This window comes from Wolffia australiana, chromosome 6 (assembly GCF_029677425.1).
Source record: "Wolffia australiana isolate 7733 chromosome 6, ASM2967742v1".
Classification (NCBI taxonomy): domain Eukaryota; kingdom Viridiplantae; phylum Streptophyta; class Magnoliopsida; order Alismatales; family Araceae; genus Wolffia; species Wolffia australiana.
In genome coordinates this window covers 10,019,120-10,037,392 of record NC_135840.1, presented here as the reverse complement: position 1 = coordinate 10,037,392, position 18,273 = coordinate 10,019,120, and the positions used below count along the sequence as shown (strand labels likewise).

The window sequence follows — 18,273 nt, the reverse complement described above, 5'->3', positions numbered from 1 at the left end:
TAAATGCATGGGCCCTTGTTTCAGAGGAAAAAGGACAAGCGCTTAGCCATCAAGCTTTTGATATTTAAACATTAGGCCGTTGTTGTGGGCCCCCCTCTCTCTCTCTCTCTCTCTCTCTCTCTCTCTCTCTCTCTCTCTCTCTCTCTCTCTCTCTCTCTCTCTCTCTCTCTCTCTCTCTCTCTCTCTCTCTCTCTCTCTCTCTCTCTCTCTCTCTCTCTCTCTCTCTCTCTCTCTCTCTCTCTCTCTCTCTCTCTCTCTCTCTCTCTCTCTCTCTCTCTCTCTCTCTCTCTCTCCCCCTCTCCCCCTCTCTCTCTCCCCCCCTCTCTCTCTCCCCCCCTCTCTCTCTCTCTCTCTCTCTCTCTCTCTCTCTCTCTCTCTCTCTCTCTCTCTCTCTATATATATATATATATATATATATATATATATATATATCTCTCTCTATCTCTCTCTATCTCTCTCTATCTCTATCTCTCTCTCTCTATCTCTCTATCTCTCTCTATCTCTCTCTATCTCTATCTCTCTCTCCTTCTCTCCTTCTCTCTCTCTATCTCTATCTCTCTCTCTCTTTCTCTCCTTCTCTCTTATATTTCTTTCTCTCTCTCTCATATTTCTTTCTCTCTCTCTCTTTCTCTTTCACATATTTCTTTCTCTCTCTCTCTCTTACTTATTCTTTCTCTCTCTCTTTCTCTTTCACATATTTCTTTCTCACTCTCTCTTACTTATTCTTTCTCTCTCTTTCTCTTTCACATATTTCTTTCTCTCTCTCTCTCTCCAACTCATTCTTTCTCTCTCTCTCTTTTTCTTTCACATATTTCTTTCTCTCTCTCCTACTCATTCTTTCTCTCTCTCTCTTTTTCTTTCACATATTTCTTTCTCTCTCTCTCCTACTCATTCTTTCTCTCTCTCTCTTTCTCTTTCACATATTACTTTCTCTCTCTCTCCTACTCATTCTTTCTCTCTTTTTCTTTCACATATTACTTTCTCTCTCTCTCCTACTCATTCTTTCTCTCTTTTTCTTTCACATATTTCTTTCTCTCTCTCTCCTACTCATTCTTTCTCTCTCTCTTTCTCTTTCACATATTTCTTTCTCTCTCTCTCTCCTACTCATTCTTTCTCTCTCTCTTTCTCTTTCACATATTTCTTTCTCTCTCTCCAACTCATTCTTTCTCTCTCTTTCTCTTTCACATATTTCTTTCTCCCTCTCTCTATCGCTTTCTCATTTCTCTCTCTCCCTCTCTTTCTTATATTTCTCCGTCTCTCTCTCACTTTCTCGTTCTTTCAACCTCTTTCTGTCTCTCTCTCTCTTCTCATTCTTTCTCTCTCTCTCCCCTTCTTATTCTTTCTCTCTCTCCCCTTCTCATTCATTCTCTCTTCTTTCTCCCTCTCTCTCTCTATTTCACAAATTTCTCCGCCTCTCTCTCACTTTCTCATTCTTTCTCCCCCTCTCTCTCTCTTTCACATATTTCTCCCTCTCTCTCACTTTCTCATTCTCTCCCTCTCTCTCTTTCTCATTCTTTCTCCCTCTCTCTATCTCTTTCTCATTATTTTTCTCTCTAACTCTTTCTCATTCTTTCCCTCTCTCCCTTTATTTCTCACTCTCTCTCTCCCTCTCTCTATCTCTATCATTCTCTCTCTCTCCTTCTCATTCTTTTCTTCTCTCTCTCCTTCTCATTCTTTCTCTCTCTCTCTCTCTCCTTCTCATTCTTTTCTTCTCTCTCTCCTTCTCATTCTTTCTCTCGATCTCTCTCTCCGAGGCATCGGGGATCGGAACGGATTGGATCATTTGAATCTTGCTCGAAAGATTCAAACGAACAATTGCTTATTCGAACTGATCTTTTCGAATCTTTAGATCGAACAGACCCTTTGTTCGTGTTTGATCGAATGTTTCGAACGAACAAATTGGTTCGTTCGTGTTTAGTCAGCCATTTGTTCTAACTGTTCGAACAAATGGCCAGCGGGCGACCACTAGCGACTTTCTCTCTGGCGGTCGCCGGCCGACGCTGCCGGTCGCTGGCGGCCGCTGGCCGGGGCTGAGGGCCTCTGGGCGGTGCTGGCGGCTTCTGGCCGGAGCTGGCGGCTGCTGTGCGGCGCTGGCCGCTGCTGGATGCCGCTGGCGCCGCTGGTTCGAACATTCGATTCAATCCGATTCAAACAACGTGTTCAAATTGGATCGTATTCGAACATTCGATCCGAACAGCCATCTTGTTCGAACAATCTGATCTGAACAAACACGCAGATCGTGTTTGGATCGGATCTGAACTGGACAGATCGGTGTTCGGATTCGTTGGTTCGAATGCCCAATCCGATTGAACATTCGAACAATCTGTCCGAATCCCCGATCGCTACTCTCTCCTTCTCATTCCTTCTCTCTCCTTCTCATTCTTTCTCTCTTCCTTCTCTCTCTCTGTCTCATTCTTTCTCTCTTCTCTCTTCTCTTCATTCTCTCTCTCTCTTACTCGTGCTTTCTCTCTTCTCTCTCTCTCTTTCTCATTCTTCATATCTTCTCTCTTCTCTTCATTCTCTCTCTCTGTAACTTTCTTTCTACCTCTCTCTCTTTCTCATCTTTCTCTCTTCTCTCTCTCTCTCTTTCTCATTCTTCCTATCTTCTCTCTCTCTATCTTTCTTTCTACTCTCTCTCTTTCTCATTCTTTCTTTTTTCTCTCTCTCTCTTTCTCATTCTTCGTTTCTTCTGTCTCTCTTTCTTTCTACATCTCTCTCTCTTTCTCATTCTTTCTCTCTTCTCTCTCTCTCATTCCTCATACTTTCTCTCCCGCTCATTCTTTCTCTCTTCTCTCTCTCTCTGTATCTCTTTCTTTCTATCTTCTCTCTGTCTCTCTCTCTCTCTCGTTCTCTCTCTCTCTTTCTATATCTTCTCTCTCTTTGTATCTCATTCTTTCTATCGTCTCTCTCTCTCGTTATAACTCATTCTTTCTATATTTTCTATATATCTCTCTTTCTTTCTATCTTGTCTCTCTCTCTTTCTTTCTTCTCTCTCTCTCTCTCCAAAGTCTCTCTTTCTTTTTTTCCATCTTTTCTCTCGTTCTCTTTCTTTCTATCATCTCTCTATGTCTCTCTTCTTGTCTATCTTCTCTCTGTCTCTCTCTCTCTTTCTATCTTCTCTCTCTCCTTTTTTCTCATTCTTTCTATGCTTGCTCTCTCGCCCTCTATATCATGCTTCTATACTCGCTCTCTCCCTCTTTCTCATTCTTCCTATCTCTCTCTCACTCTATCTCATTCTCCCTATTTTCTCTCCCTCATTCTCATTATTTCCATATTCTCTCTTTTTTCCCCCCCTCTTTCTCCCTCTTTCTAATTCTGTCTACTCTGTCTTTCTCTCCCTCTTTCTCATTCTTTCTATTCTCTCTTTCTCTCCGTCTGTCTCATTCTTCCGATCTCTTTCTCCCTCTATCTCATTCTTTCTATTTTCTCTCCCTCTCCCTTGTTCTTTCCATACTCTCTCTCTCTCACTATATCTCATTCTTTCTATCTTCTCCCTTTTTCTCATTTTATTCTATACTCTGTCTCAGTGTATCTCATTCTTTATGTCTTCTATCTCTCTCCTTCTTTTCCTTTATCTCTCATTCTTTCTCTCTCTCAGCATATCTCATTCTTTTTATTCTCTCACTCTCCCTCTCTTTCTCACTCCTTTCTTTCTCTCTCTTCCTCATCATCATTCTTTCTTTCTTCCCTAGCTTTCTCATTTTTCTTTCTCTTCTCTCGCTTTCTCACTCTATTTTCTCTCTCTCTCTCTCTCTCTCATTTCTCTCCTTTCTCTCTCTCTCTTCTCTTTCTCTCTTTTCTCCCTCCCTCCTCTCTCTCTCTCCCTCTCTCTCTCTCTTTCATTTTCTCCCTCTCTCCCTATCTCTCTCTCTTTCACTTTCACCCTCTCTCCCTCTCTCTCTCTTTCACTCGCTCCCTCTCTCGCTCCCTCTCTCTTTGACTTTATCCCTCTCTCTCTCTTTCACTTTGTCCCTCTCTCTCTCTTTCACTCTCTCCCTCTCTCTCTCTCTCTCTCTCTCTCTCTCTCTCTCTCTCTCTCTCTCTCTCCCTCTCTCTCTCCCTCTCTCTCTCTCTCTCTCTCTCTCTCTCTCTCTCTCTCTCTCTCTCTCTCTCTCTCTCTCTCTCTCTCTCTCTCTCTCTCTCTCTCTCTCTCTCTCTCCCTCTCTCTCTCTCTCTCTCTCTCTCTCTCTCTCTCTCTCTCTCTCTCTCTCTCTCTCTCTCTCTCTCTCTCTCTCTCTCTCTCTCTCTCTCTCTCTCTCTCTCTCTCTCTCTCTCTCTCTCTCTCTCTCCCTCTCTCTCTCTCTCTCTCTCTCTCTCTCTCTCTCTCTCTCTCTCTCTCTCTCTCTCTCTCTCTCTCTCTCTCTATATGTACCTACCCCTCTATCTGTCGCAGCAATAAATCGATATCCATGTGAATATCTGTCCATCAGTATATATATTTTTGTTTCTTGAACTTTCACTGCATGCATTTTATTTACCTATCTTTACTTCTTCTCATAGACGTATTATTCCATGTGAATACCTGTCCATCGGTATATATATTTTTGTTTCTTGAACTTTCACTGCATGCATTTTATTTACCTATCTTTACTTCTTCTCATAGACGTATTATTCCATGTGAATACCTGTCCATCGGTATATATATTTTTGTTTCTTGAACTTTCACTGCATGCATTTTATTTACCTATCTTTACTTCTTCTCATAGACGTATTATTCCATGTGAATACCTGTCCATCGGTATATATATTTTTGTTTCTTGAACTTTCACTGCATGCATTTTATTTACCTATCGCTACTTCTTCTCATAGACAAATTCTTTCAATTGAATGCCTGCCCAGCTCTATATTTTTATTTATTTCTTGCACCTATAACTTCAGGCATTTTATTTACCTATTTTTACGTCTTCTCATGACATATTATTTCATGTGAATGCCTGTCCATCCGTATAGTTTTTCGTGTTTCTTGATCTATCACTTAATGCACTTTATTCACCTATCTTTACATCTTCTCTCAGACATATTCTCCCATGTGAATGCCTGTCCACCTATATAGTTTTATGTGTTACTTGACCTATCTCTTCATGCATTTTATTTACCTATCTTTACATCTTATCTCAGACATATTATCCCATGTGAATGCATGTCCATCCATACAGTTCAATGTGTTTCTTGACCTATCACTACATGCATTTTATTTACCTATATTTTCATCTTCTCATTGATATATTCCAACGCACAAGCAAATTTTCACCCCACCCACCTACTTTCCCTATTTGCAAATCTAAAGTGCAGAGTTCCCGCGATATTTGGAGAGAAAGATAGATAGAGAGAGAGACAGCTTGAAAGAATTCTCTCTCTTCTTTAATCTTATTAATGTCTCTTCAACTCGTTCTGGAGCAGAGCTTCATCATGTGAAACATTTGAAACACATACCAGCCCTGCCGACAGATCTGACCACACACAGCCCCGATTTTCTGCATCTTCATTGAAAAAATAAAGTTTATGATGTATCTTTTATGTAGTTTAACTATGAAAGGGTAGAATCGGAAGGAAAGAGAAATTTAACGGACAAGGGAAACAGGGGATGGGCGATGCTAGCAAGCAACGGCGTGGGTTCCCCGCCGCGTGAAGAAGAAGACAACTCACGGACTGTCCGCCGGTCAACAACCGGCAAAGCCACTTCTATTCTACACGTATCGCCAATGCATTTAAAATTGAAAATCATCTCTCTCTCTCTCTCTCTCTCTCTCTCTCTCTCTCTCTCTCTCTCTCTCTCTCTCTCTCTCTCTCTCTCTCTCTCTCTCTCTCTCTCTCTCTCTCTCTCTCTCTCTCTCTCTCTCTCTCTCTCTCTCTCTCTCTCTCTCTCTCTCTCTCTCTCTCTCTCTCTCTCTCTCTCTCTCTCTCTCTCTCTCTCTCTCTCTCTCTCTCTTCTCATATACCTTTCGTTCTCTACCCATCTACCAATCTCTCTCTCTTTTCTTATATCTCTCTTCTTATCTCTCTTTCTTTCTCCACCCATCTACCAAGCAATCTCTCTTTTCTTATATCTCTCTCTTATTATCTCTCTTTCTTTCTCTACCCATCTGCATATCTCTCTCTCTTTCTTCATCTCTCTCTTCTCTTCTCTCTTTCTTTCTCTACCATCTACATATCTCTCTCTCTCTTTCTTCATCTCTCTCTTCTTATCTCTCTTTCTTTCTCTACACATCTTCCTATCAATATCTCTCCTTATCTCTCTCTCTCTCTTCTTTTCTCTCTTTCTATCACGACCCATCTTCCTATCAATATCTCTCTTTCTTTCTCTACCCATTTACCTATGTCTCTCTCATCATCTCTCTTTCTTCTCGTCTCTTTGTTTCTCTATCCATCTACCTATCTACCTCTCTCTTCATCTCTCTTTCTTTCTTCTCATCTCTTTGTTTCTCAATCCTATCTACCTCTCTCTTCATTTCTCTTTCTTTCTCTATACATCTCTCAATCTCTCTCTTTATTTATCCATCGATTTGTCGACCTCAATATCTCTCTTTATCTCTTTATCTATCTAATCTCTCTCTCAAGCTATCCCTCTAAATGTCTCTAGCTCTTTCTCCAGTTCTCTATTTCTCTTTTACTCTCTCTCAGCTGTATATCTATCTAAATCTCTCTATCTCTCCCTCCAGTTTTCTATCTCTCTTTTACTCTCTCTAACTGTAGATCTATTTAATCTGTCGATCTATCTGGCCCCCCTCTCTCTCCATCTATCTGCCTCTTTTTACATCTCTCTCTCTATCCATCTGCCGCTTTCTCTCTCGTCTATCTACATCTCTCTCTCTCTATCCATCTGCAGCTTTCTCTCTCGTCTATCTACATCTCTCTCTCTCGCTATCCATCTGCCGCTTTCTCTCTCGTCTATCTACATCTCTCTTTCTATCCATCTGCCGCTTTCTCTCTCGTCTATCTACATCTCTCTTTCTATCCATCTCCCGCTTTCTCTCTCGTCTATCTACATCTCTCTCTTTAATCATCTCTCTCTTTCTCTCAAGTTACCGATCTGTCTAGCTGGCAATCTACCCACTGGTATAGTCTTTGCTCGTCGTTGTCGAAGTGGAGAAGAGGAAAGAGAAATGAAGACCAGGTCAGAAACAAGGAAGAGCGATAGATCAACGCGGACGTCAGCTTTTTTCTCCAAATATCGTGAAGATGAGCGTCGACACTACGCGCGAATGCTTCTTGTCCACGCCGTTCCATTTCGTCCATCTTCTTCCCTTTATCTTCTTTCCCGCTGCTTCTTCCAGTTTGTACATGCATGCTCTCGGATCTGGAAAAGTTATCGCCCAAAGCTTTTTCCACGATCGGTAAGCTTGATTTTCAGTCATGGGTACTTTCGAGAATTGCGTTCTTCATAGAGAAATCTCTCGAATTATCTCTCTTTTCCTGGTTTTGTATAATTGGCTCGATAATTGTGATATTTTCCGCCGGACTGTTTAGCTTGAAAATTCATCGTTTCTCGGTTTATTTGCATTGTTTTAAGTGAATTTTGGTCTGTCATTTACTGTGAAAAGAACCCGTCAAAGCTTTCCCTGGTTATGGGTAACTTCGGAAGTTTCTCTCTTTTTTCATTTTCTCGACCGAAACTTTCAGAGAACTTCGAGCTCGTTATTTTTTCTGCTCTACAATTTTGAAATTTTCCGCTGGACTCTGGAGCTAGAAAAATTATCGTCTCTACTGATCATTAAGCTTGTTTTATGTGATATCACGCAATAAACTCATTTAATGTCAAAAAACCCCGTTGAAATTATTTTTTCTCCCCGGGGCTAAAAAATACTTGCTTGCTTTTATTGCGTTGAGATTAAATGAGATTTTATCGCGTTGAGATTTTCTGATAAAATACTTGTCTTTGCCAGCCATTTAATCCCATAATGATCACCATAAACCGGTGGCTTCGGTCCTCCCCTGCTTGCTTCGTTGCGCTGCTCATCCTGTTCATCATCTTATGGAATAGTTTCTACTCTCTCGCTCCCACCACGGTGATCCCCCCTCCTAATGATCAATATTTTTTTATTTGTAGTAGTATTATTAGTTAAAGCTTTTATTTACTTGCGTATTGCTTCTTTTTTTTGGATTTATTTTAGGCCGTTCTTGAGGAATCTCAAGTAAGTTCAACGATCGTTTCCCAACGGAGAACAGAATCCGGCAAATGCAAGGTTTTTATGAGATTTTTATGTTTTAGATTACAAGGTTTTACAATGTATTTAATTGATCAAAACAGAAAATTAATTTTTGTACGCTGAAAACTGGTTTAGAACTACTTTAGTTAGAAATTAAAATGCTTTTCCATCGAGCTCAAAAAATACTTTCAGTGATTTCCAAATTTCTATACAGAATTATTTATCTAATCTATTAATTTATGCAATACAGATTAATGATTTTTTTGTTCTTACAGTGGGATAAGCCGCCAGTGATTGATTCCTTGCCAAGGGGCATAATCACATCTACTTCTGATCTTGAATTGAAACCTTTATTTGGGCCTCGAACATCCGAGGTTCGTGCAATTTTTATCCACTTTTTGAAAAAATCATTAACTTTGTCATGTATATGGTTTTCCCTGAATTTTAATATGTATATGATCGAGAAAGATATTAAAATTTATAAATCGCGGTTTAATTATTCCAGAAGAGTTCAAGCAGTTTGAAGAACTTGCTAGCCATTCCTGTGGGGATCAAACAAAAGGAAATCGTGAATCAGATAGTTTCAAAGGTAACAATTAAATATAAAAAACTTATTGTTTGACGGAATTATATCTCTTATTTTATTACAATATCTTGGACAGTTCATTTCCTGTGGATTCCAAGTGATGATGTTCCATTATGATGGTTTTGTGGATGAATGGCGAGTATTTCCTTGGTATGACCAATCAATTCATGTCTCTGCAATCAACCAGGCAAAATGGTAACCATAAGAAATCGAATTATTTAATTTTACTTCATTTACTTAATTCATTCAAATTTTCAAATTGTCCTATTCTATTTTATTCACTCCACAATTGATTATTTTTGTTGTTTTTGGCAGGTGGTTTGCCAAACGTTTCTTACATCCAGACATAATTTCTGAGTACAATTATGTATTTTTGTGGGATGAAGATCTCGACGTGGAAAATTTCCACCCAGAAAGGTAGTAATAATTATACAAAATTTACGTTATCATAAATGAAAATATTGATTCATGTTTTTAAATTATAAATACTCTCAGATATTTAAAGATAATCAAGGAGGAAGGACTGGAGATATCTCAACCAGCTTTGGATGCCAGACATGGATCTAAGGTTCATCATCGCATCACCGCCCGTGATCCAAAACAAAAACTCCACAGGTTTAAACTTATTTATATATTATTCACCACAGGGAAAAAAACTTGAATTTTAATATTTGATTACTAATTTCTTTCCAGGAGAATCTATAAACACGCAGGTGGTTTTAGGTGTTACGAAAACTCAACAGGTCCCCCCTGCACAGGGTATGAGTAGTTTTTTTAGATAAACTTATAAATGGACATAAATATCTTACCACATAAATGGGAGTATAAGTTTTTCCAATATACCTGAAAATTAGATGTTGAGTTTGAAAAAAATCACAAAATATATGATTATTGACTCCCGATTGACCAACATGGTTTCGACTTTTAGTGCCATTATACACTTTTTTTCTACCATGAATGGAAGTATATTTTTTATCCAACATGCCTGAACATTATTTCTTGAGTTTTTTTAATATATTCCACAGAATATATGCTTATTGAGTCCAAATATGTCAACATGATCAAGAGTTTTTTGTGCCATATTTCAAATATTCACATGAATGGGAATATTTTTTCTATTATACCTGAAAATTAATTCTTGAATTTTTAAACAAATATTTCACAAAAATATGATAACTGTTTCCCCCGTGGACAAAGAGAAATATTATCTACTCAGAAATCTTATCACATAACTGGGATATCATTTTTTAATATATCTAAATTTTATTTTTTTTAGGTGGGTGGAAATGATGGCACCGGTCTTTTCGAGGGCCGCATGGCGCTGCACATGGCATATGATCCAGGTAGGCATTTCCACATCATTAAACTAATATTCTTAAAATCTTAATATTTTCTCTCTTTCATTAAGAACGATCTGATCTACGCCTGGGGACTAGACTACAGACTCGGCTACTGTGCTCAGGTACTCCAATTTCTTCATTAAAAATCCAAAAAATCAGAAGATCTAAAAAAATACGCATTATCATCAGATTATCATTTTAAAAAATCCAGAATATAAGGAAAAATCTAGAATATAAGAAAATTCCCATTTTGCCACGTGGCAGGGAGAGAGAAGCCTAAAGATTGGGGTTGTGGATGCCGAGTATGTGGTACATAAGGACATTCCCACCCTGGGTGGATCTGATGACATGGTAAGGGCATTTTCGTCATTCTGCACATTCTTTCTCCCTCATCTCCACAAGCTCAAACTTTCTCTCTCTATCTTCTCTAGGGCGCTCCGAGCCCATCCCCATCGTCATCACCCTCGAGATCAAACGTGAGTTGACTCTTCTACCTTCAGAGAGACTCCTAGAGAGAGAAAGTAATGGGAAGAGAGAGAGTGACATGTTGGGTTGTCTCACAGGTCCGAAGGCAGTCTCATGCAGAGATGGAAATCTTCAAGAGGAGATGGGAAAAAGCAGCCAAGGAGGACACCTGTTGGTCTGATCCTTACTCCACATAGTCAAAACACCAATTGGTCAACGACCGGCGAACCTGGTCAAAGATCCCTGTAAATCACTAGCTCCTCTCTCGCTCTCTCTATCTATTTCTCTTTCTCTCTCTATCTCTTCTCTCACAAGCCAATTTTATTCATCAGCATAGCCCCGGGTGACGGCACGGAGAATGTCGACGTAGCTGACCACGCCGACGAGGACGTCATCATCCTCGGCGTCGGCGGCATCGGCGGCGGGCTCGGTGACCCACACGTGCGTGGCCCTATGGGACAGCATCTGCGCCATGACCGCCGCCAACGAGCTGCTTTGACGACAAGTCAATGGGCGGCTCCGTCCCCGGTACATCCCTGCCGCCGCCGTCACCGCCGCCGCCCCAAAGCTCCACCCTGCCACGCGCCGGCTGCTGAACTTTCTATGCCTCGCAGTGCCGCCAAACAAAGGCAGCGGAGGAGGCACGGGTGCGGGCACCGTGGCCGTATCCTCGAAGCCGGTGACGAATTGGGCGGCGGAGAGCCCCGCCATGGCCCAGGACGCTGCAACGTGGTCTGATCTCCAGAGCTTGTAGGCGGAGATCTCGCCGATGATCTTGCGCGTGCCGTCGGATGCCGTCTCCACCACAGCGACCGCGCATGGGTCAGGGGGGATGTTCTGGGCTACATGGATGGCGGGAGTGGCGGGGTCCACGTGGGCGTAGTCAACGGAGATGGCGTTGACTTCTGCGATGGAAGTCAACGGGAGGGGAGCGAGGGCGCCGAGGCAGCTGAGGAGGAAGCGGACCACATCTTCTCTGGTAAGACAGCAGAAGGACGACATGGCCGTTGACCAGGTGCCGGCCGTTGACTCGCAGTTCTTCATCCACCGGCCGTTAAAGATGACTGAAAAGCGCTTGCTCATGCCTCGCCATGGCACCGTCTTTCGGACCAGGAGCCGCCTCACGCCCTGTTTCATCATCTCCAGCGCATCGATCAGCCTTGATCATCACCCAAAAAAAAAGTTTCAGTATCGATGGAAAAAGGTATTAGAAAGGAGAATCAAATTCAGTTGTATACATTTTTTTATTATAAAAATTCAATTATTTTCATGATTCATGAATACCCTGTTTTGTTCATCTTTTCCAGATTATTTCCAAAACTTGCGTCCCCTTTTATTGTAAAAGATTTTGATCGAGAATCGAGGAAGAATTGGAAGGGTGATTCAAGTAGAAATCTTGAAAATAATTCCGTCTGAGTTTGTTTTTGCGGATTGAAATGAAATGGAATTATCTGAAACCGAATTTGTTGTTCGCAAGTATTGGAAACGATTTGCTGGATTGTGGAATTTGATTTTCTCTAGATTCTAACAAGATCTCGAAACTGATTGAAACGAGCTGATCGACATCCACATCCTAACCGATATAGACCAAACAAACAAAAATTAACTCGATTCAAAGAATCCAATGCAGAAGAAACAGACCTCGACGACAATAATGATGATCGAGGATGATGAACACACATCGGATACGAAGAAACCCAAATAAATTCCCATCATGATGGACTGAATGAAGATGAATCAATGTCCGTGACGATCAAGGGGGGTAAAAAAATTCAAAATTAATCAGAATGAGGGAATCCAGTAATGATGATAAAGGAGGATTACAAAATCGAATTAAAACACCGAATACAAATAAACCCAAATAAATTCCCATCGCAATGGACTGAATGACGATGAATCAATGTCCGCGACGATCTAGGAGGATTAAAAAAACCGAAATCGATCAGAATCAAGGAATTCGATCATGATGATCGGTGAGGATTACAAAATCGAATGAAAACGCTGGATACGAAGAATCAATGTCCGCGATAATCACGGAGGATAAAAAAGCCGAAATCATTCAGATCAGGGAATCCGATCATGGTGATCAAGGATGATAACAAAATCGAATCCAAACACCGGATACGAAGAAACCCAACTAAATTCCCATCACAATGGACCGAACGAACATGAATCAATATTTGCGACGATCAAGGAGGCTAAGAGAAGCCGAAATCTATCAGAACCATGGAATTCAATCATGATGATCGGTGAGGATCACAAAATCGAAAGAAAACGGTGGATACGAAGAAAACCAAATAAATTCCCATCGATATAAACTAAATGAAGATGAGTCAATGTCCGCGACGATCGAGGGGGATAAAAAAATTCAAAATCAATCAGAATGAGGGAATCCAGTCATGATGATTTAGGAGGATTACAAAATCGAATTAAAACGCCGGATACAAAGAAACCCAATTAAATTCCCATAGCGATGGACCGAAAGAAGATCAATCAATGTCTGCGACGATCAAGGGGGATAAAAAAATCCAAAATCAATCAGAATGAGGGAATCAAGTCATTATAATAAGGAGGATTACAAAATCGAATTAAAACACCGGATTCAAAGAAACCCAATTAAATTCCAATAGCGATGGACCAAAAGAAGATCAATCAATGTCTGCGACGATCAAAGGGGATAAAAAAATCCAAAACGAATAAACCCAATTAAATTCCAATAACGATGTACCGAAAGAAGATCAATCAATGACTGCGACGATCAAAGGGGATTAAAAAACCCGAAATCAATCAGAATCAGGGAATCCGACCTGGTCCCGGGATCCACCTCGCTAAGAAGTGAATCGTTGGGGGTGACCACCTCCGAGACGGGCGCCCGTAGCGCGACCTCCGCGTCCCCGACGCGCGCCATGAACGCCACCAGATCAAGCGAATTCACCATCCCCACAAATCTCCCCATCCCGGGCCCCTTCTCTGGAATCTTGGGCAGATTCGATTCCTTCTTCCTCCACACCGCGATGGCGCCCTCGCTCTGCTCGCCGACGGCCCTGATCGCCGCCTCGACGGTCTCCGTTTCAAGAAACTCGACTAGATCGGGCTTCCCCAACGTCAAATCGCCCACCACGTAGTTCAAGAACACCGGCGAAGTCATGGATTCGAACTAGAACAAGATGAACAGGAATCTGAATCAGAATCCGGCAGAATCGCGATCGATTCGCGCGTTGATCGGCATCGATCGGAGCAAGATTCGAGTTCGGAGAGACTGCAGCGATGGCCGTCGATCGTTGGGGAAGAGTAGAAATAAGAGAGAAAGGGAAGGAGTGAGATTCTGACCGTCGGATAGATGGGCTCTGCCTCGTTCGAGGGGTTTAGATGTTTCCACGTGGCTTGGTGGGACCTGTATTTTATCCTCATCCTACGGGGATAACGTGCGGTGCGCGGTTGTGCGGTTGCGCGATGCGGTTCGAATAGTCGATTTTTTTTTTCGCGCGGTCTCGAGCAGAACGGTTGTGCGATTCCGGGGCGTTTGTTTTCGTTTCTTTGTCGCTCTCGCGCTCTCGTTTTTCAAGTCTCCCATCTCTCTCGTTTCTTATGTCTCTTTCGTTGCTCTCGTTGCTCATCTCTCTTCTCTGATCTTCTCCTCTCTCTCTCTCTCTCTCTCCCGCGTTGCTCATCTCACTCTTATCTCTCTCTGTCTCTCTATTTATCTATCGCTCTCTCCCCCGTCGCTCATCTTACTCTTATCTCTCTCTCTCTCTCTATCTATCTATCTATCTATCTATCTATCTATCTATCTATCTATCTATCTCTCTCTCTCGCGTCGCTCATCTCTCTCTCTCTCTCTCTCCCGGGTTGCTCATCTCACTCTTATCTCTCTCTCTATTTATCTATCTCCCTCTCCCCCGTCGCTCATCTCACTCTTATCTCTCTTTATATCTATCTATCTATCTATCTCTCTCTCTCACGTAGCTCATCTCACTCTTATCTCTCTCTCTTTCTCTCCCGTAGCTCATATCACTCTTATCTCTCTCTTTCTCTCGCGTAGCTCATCCCACTCTTATCTCTCTCTCTCTTTCTCTCCCGTAGCTCATATCACTCTTATCTCTCTCTTTCTCTCGCGTAGCTCATCTCACTCTTATCTCTCTCTCTCTTTCTCTCGCGTAGCTCATCTCACTCTTATCTCTCTCTCCCTTTCTCTCCCCTAGCTCATCTCACTCTTATCTCTCTCTCTTTCTCTCGCGTAGCTCATTTCACTCTTATCTCGCTCTTCTCTCGCGTAGCTCATCTCACTCTTATCTCTCTCTCTTTCTCTTGCGTAGCTCATCTCACTCTTATCTCTCTCTCTCTCTTTCTCTCGCGTAGCTCATCTCACTCTTATCTCTCTCTCTCTATCCCTTTCTTTCTCTCTCTCTCTCTCTCTCTCTCTCTCTCTCTCTCTCTCTCTCTCTCTCTCTCTCTCTCTCTCTCTCTCTCTCTCTCTCTCTCTCTCTCTCTCTCTCTCTCTCTCTCTCTCTCTCTCTCTCTCTCTCTCTCTCTCTCTCTCTCTCTCTCTCTCTCTCTCTCTCTCTCTCTCTCTCTCTCTCTCTCTCTCTCTCTCTCTCTCTCTCTCTCTCTCTCTCTCTCTCTCTCTCTCTCTCTCTCTCTCTCTCTCTCTCTCTCTCTCTCTCTCTCTCTCTCTCTCTCTCTCTCTCTCTCTCTCTCTCTCTCTCTCTCTCTCTCTCTCTCGCTCTCGCTCTCTTTCTGTTGGGGTTTGTCAGCCCATCATGCGGGAATGACTGGTCAAAGCCCCAATAAGGGAGCGGCGCACGGAATCTAGGTGCGCCCCTCCCCTCTTGTCCTTTTGTGAGGAAATGGCCCATTTGGGGGGCCATTTATCTCTTATCTAAAGGGGGTGTTCATCCCACTTGAACCCTAATCCGATCTGCAGCCGTCAAAGTATTTTATGTTTATTCTTCTCGTCTCTTCCTCTCTTATCCTCTTTCTCTCTCCCCTGTTTTGTCTTCATCACTCCTTGGTGGTCACTCCCTTGGCTTGGAATTTGAAGGAGTTGCTCTACTGCACCGCACGAGAAGCTAGTGCCCTGCACCGAGAGCCTTGGATGTTGACGTCACGCCAGTGACGCAAGGAGGTTCTTATTATATGTCTCTATACACCGACATACTTATCTTGTCCTAGTTGATATATTCTGCATTTCTACCATAGCATCTTGGGTTATATTTTCTTCAACACTTTCTCTCGTGTAGCTCATTTCACTCTTATCTCTGCCTCTCTCTCTCTCTCTCTCTCTCTCTCTCTCTCTCTCTCTCTCTCTCTCTCTCTCTCTCTCTCTCTCTCTCTCTCTCTCTCTCTCTCTCTCTCTCTCTCTCTCTCTCTCTCTCTCTCTCTCTCTCTCTCTCTCTCTCTCTCTCTCTCTCTCTCTCTCTCTCTCTCTCTCTCTCTCTCTCTCTCTCTCTCTCTCTCTCTCTCTCTCTCTCTCTCTCTCTCTCTCTCGTAGCTCATCTCACTCTAATCTCACACACTCTTAATTTTCATTTCGTCTCGTCTCATCTCAACTCCTCTCTCTCTATATATATATATATCTCATAACTCATATCTCTGTTATCTCACACACTCTCTTGATACTCCTCCCATCTTGTCTCGTCTTGTGTCTCTCTCTCTCTATCTCTCTCTATCCTTGCTCATATCTCTCTTATATCACACACTCTCTTGTTTATCCTCCTATCTTGTCTCATCTCGTGTCTCTCTCTATCTCAATCTCACTCTCCTTGCTCATATCTCTCTTATCTCACACACACTCTTGTTTCTCCTCTCACCTTGTCTCCTATCTCTCTCTATCCTTGCTCATATCTCTCTTATCGCACACTCTTTTAACGTAACAGAACAATTATCCTCAGCTACACCAAGAACCCCGGCTACACTAGACGCCATCACCCTATGGATTCACACAATCATGGTATGGTTCCATCTCTGTATACCCCACGCCGCTCATGTTCTAAAAATCAGCAGACTCGGCATCCAGTCAGTCGCATGTTGGATCGATAAGATTCTTCATAAAGAGTAGCTAGTAATAATTGAACACATGTCCCTATGTCTGTTATGCGAATTAGCAGCTAGGAACCAATCTAGGTTTAACTCTGGAATAGGATTAAACATAGATGGCTAGATTAAACCTAGATAGAAAACATATCAATGGCTAGGATCATATCTTAATATAGCCTTTATATTTAGTTATAATGACTATGATTAAGTTAGAAACTTACTATTGATGGAAATATATGTGGCCGGCAAGTCAATCACACATTCCACATCTCGTTTCATGTTTATTAATACAACATATTCATTATAGTGCACGTGTGATGCTTGTAATGAGGTCCATGAATACATGATTGGACTTAGTGAATTATGATGAGATCGTAATACGGAGATCACTAGTTTTTAAGCATGTGTTCTAAACATTCCTGTTCGAAGGATACGCGAGAAGGACATCGAAGTATCCGGATAGAATAACACTATCTAGCCTCACTCATATGATGAGTATGGCCGTTCCCATAGCCATTAGTGTGGAGACACTAAGGATAGATAGTGGGTGCTCTTTAGTGGAAATATTTTACTAAATTGATCCATACAAATCCCTGAATGGTATTCTAACAAATTGTCAATCAGGTGTATTCACATCATGGTTGTGTAAGTGGTCCTTAGACATGAGAAACCATAGACGTCTTGTGGACGGAAGGTTGTACATTGACTATGGCCAATGAGTCTCTAGTCATAGGATTCTAAATGGTCTTAGTTTGGGTACATCAAGACGTTCAAGAAGACGATTGAGGGGTCAAGATGGGATCGTCCACCATCGGTTTAAGAGGTGACAGATCAAGGAAGACGATGCAATGAAGTCCTTGGCCAAGGTAGTGAAATATCGGAGAAGAGTTCTCCAATGATTTCCAAATGCATCAGTACTAACTTGGATGACCGATTAGGGTTTGACAGTTGACCATACCCTAAGTCGTCCAAGGAGCATCAAGTGGATGAGGGTCTATACATACACGGTAACTGATGACGAACATGTTCCATGAAGTGAGTCGATACACACTCCTTTGTATCTTCTAGGACACGAGGTGTAGCTTGGCACCCCACGTGTTGGAGACTCGACCTATTGATTGGGTAAAATCGATCCGACATTAATTAATATGTATGATGATATATTTAATTATTTTGGAAGGCCAATAAAGGTTATAGGGACGCTTGAGCCGTTAACTAGACTGATACATGGGTCTAGAGGGTCACAGGCAAATGGTTTTTTGGACGTTAGAAGATATACTTAAGTTTTAGGGATTTTTTTGAAAAATACCCACTTAGTATAAATAGAGGAAGGCCCTGAACTAAATTCACCCAGGCCAGAGTTGTTCAGGGGCCTTCCCCTTCTTTTCCACTCTCCCTACACCCCCTCTCCATGCCCAATGCGATCGGAATGACGTAATGATGACGGTGGATGTAGAACGGGGCTCGTCAAGGAGGAGGAGATTTGACGTGCCGAGGATCGCGTGGATACGTCTAGAGGCAGCACAGTTGAGAAGCTCGACTCGTCTCCCTCCGGGATCCAAGAAATCGTGTATGCGATCTGTGCAAAGGTACTTTGTTGCATGATTTTATCTATGTCATTCGATTCTGTTCAAGTCTTCTACTGCGAATCATTTCGATTTCTTCATCCAGATCTAGGCCTTTAGAACCCAACAACTAT

General features: G+C 42.1%; 2 protein-coding genes across 3 annotated transcripts; one reads left to right on the top strand and one right to left on the bottom strand.

Annotated features, from left to right (window-relative positions):
* Positions 1–6,951: 6,951 nt before the first annotated feature.
* LOC144704918 (uncharacterized) lies at positions 6,952–11,819 on the top strand. 2 transcript variants are annotated; one of them, XM_078577504.1, is made up of 15 exons: positions 6,952–7,334; positions 7,884–8,006; positions 8,112–8,183; positions 8,423–8,521; positions 8,656–8,736; positions 8,810–8,928; positions 9,049–9,150; positions 9,229–9,348; positions 9,427–9,492; positions 10,010–10,076; positions 10,142–10,195; positions 10,338–10,424; positions 10,505–10,549; positions 10,637–10,783; positions 10,871–11,819. In XM_078577504.1, the coding sequence occupies exons 1-14, from the start codon at positions 7,104–7,106 to the stop codon at positions 10,733–10,735; spliced, it is 1,365 nt and encodes a 454-aa protein (XP_078433630.1). In that variant the 5' UTR covers positions 6,952–7,103; the 3' UTR covers positions 10,736–10,783; positions 10,871–11,819. The 2 variants fall into 2 exon arrangements, with proteins under 2 accessions (XP_078433630.1, XP_078433628.1); XM_078577502.1 differs by having other exon boundaries at positions 8,653–8,736.
* CBSX6 (Cystathionine beta-synthase (CBS) family protein) lies at positions 10,684–13,820 on the bottom strand. Its single transcript, XM_078577505.1, has 2 exons — positions 13,346–13,820; positions 10,684–11,697 (listed from the first exon to the last, which is right to left on the bottom strand). The coding sequence occupies exons 1-2, from the start codon at positions 13,684–13,686 to the stop codon at positions 10,860–10,862; spliced, it is 1,179 nt and encodes a 392-aa protein (XP_078433631.1). The 5' UTR covers positions 13,687–13,820; the 3' UTR covers positions 10,684–10,859.
* Between the last annotated feature and the right edge of the window lie 4,453 nt (positions 13,821–18,273).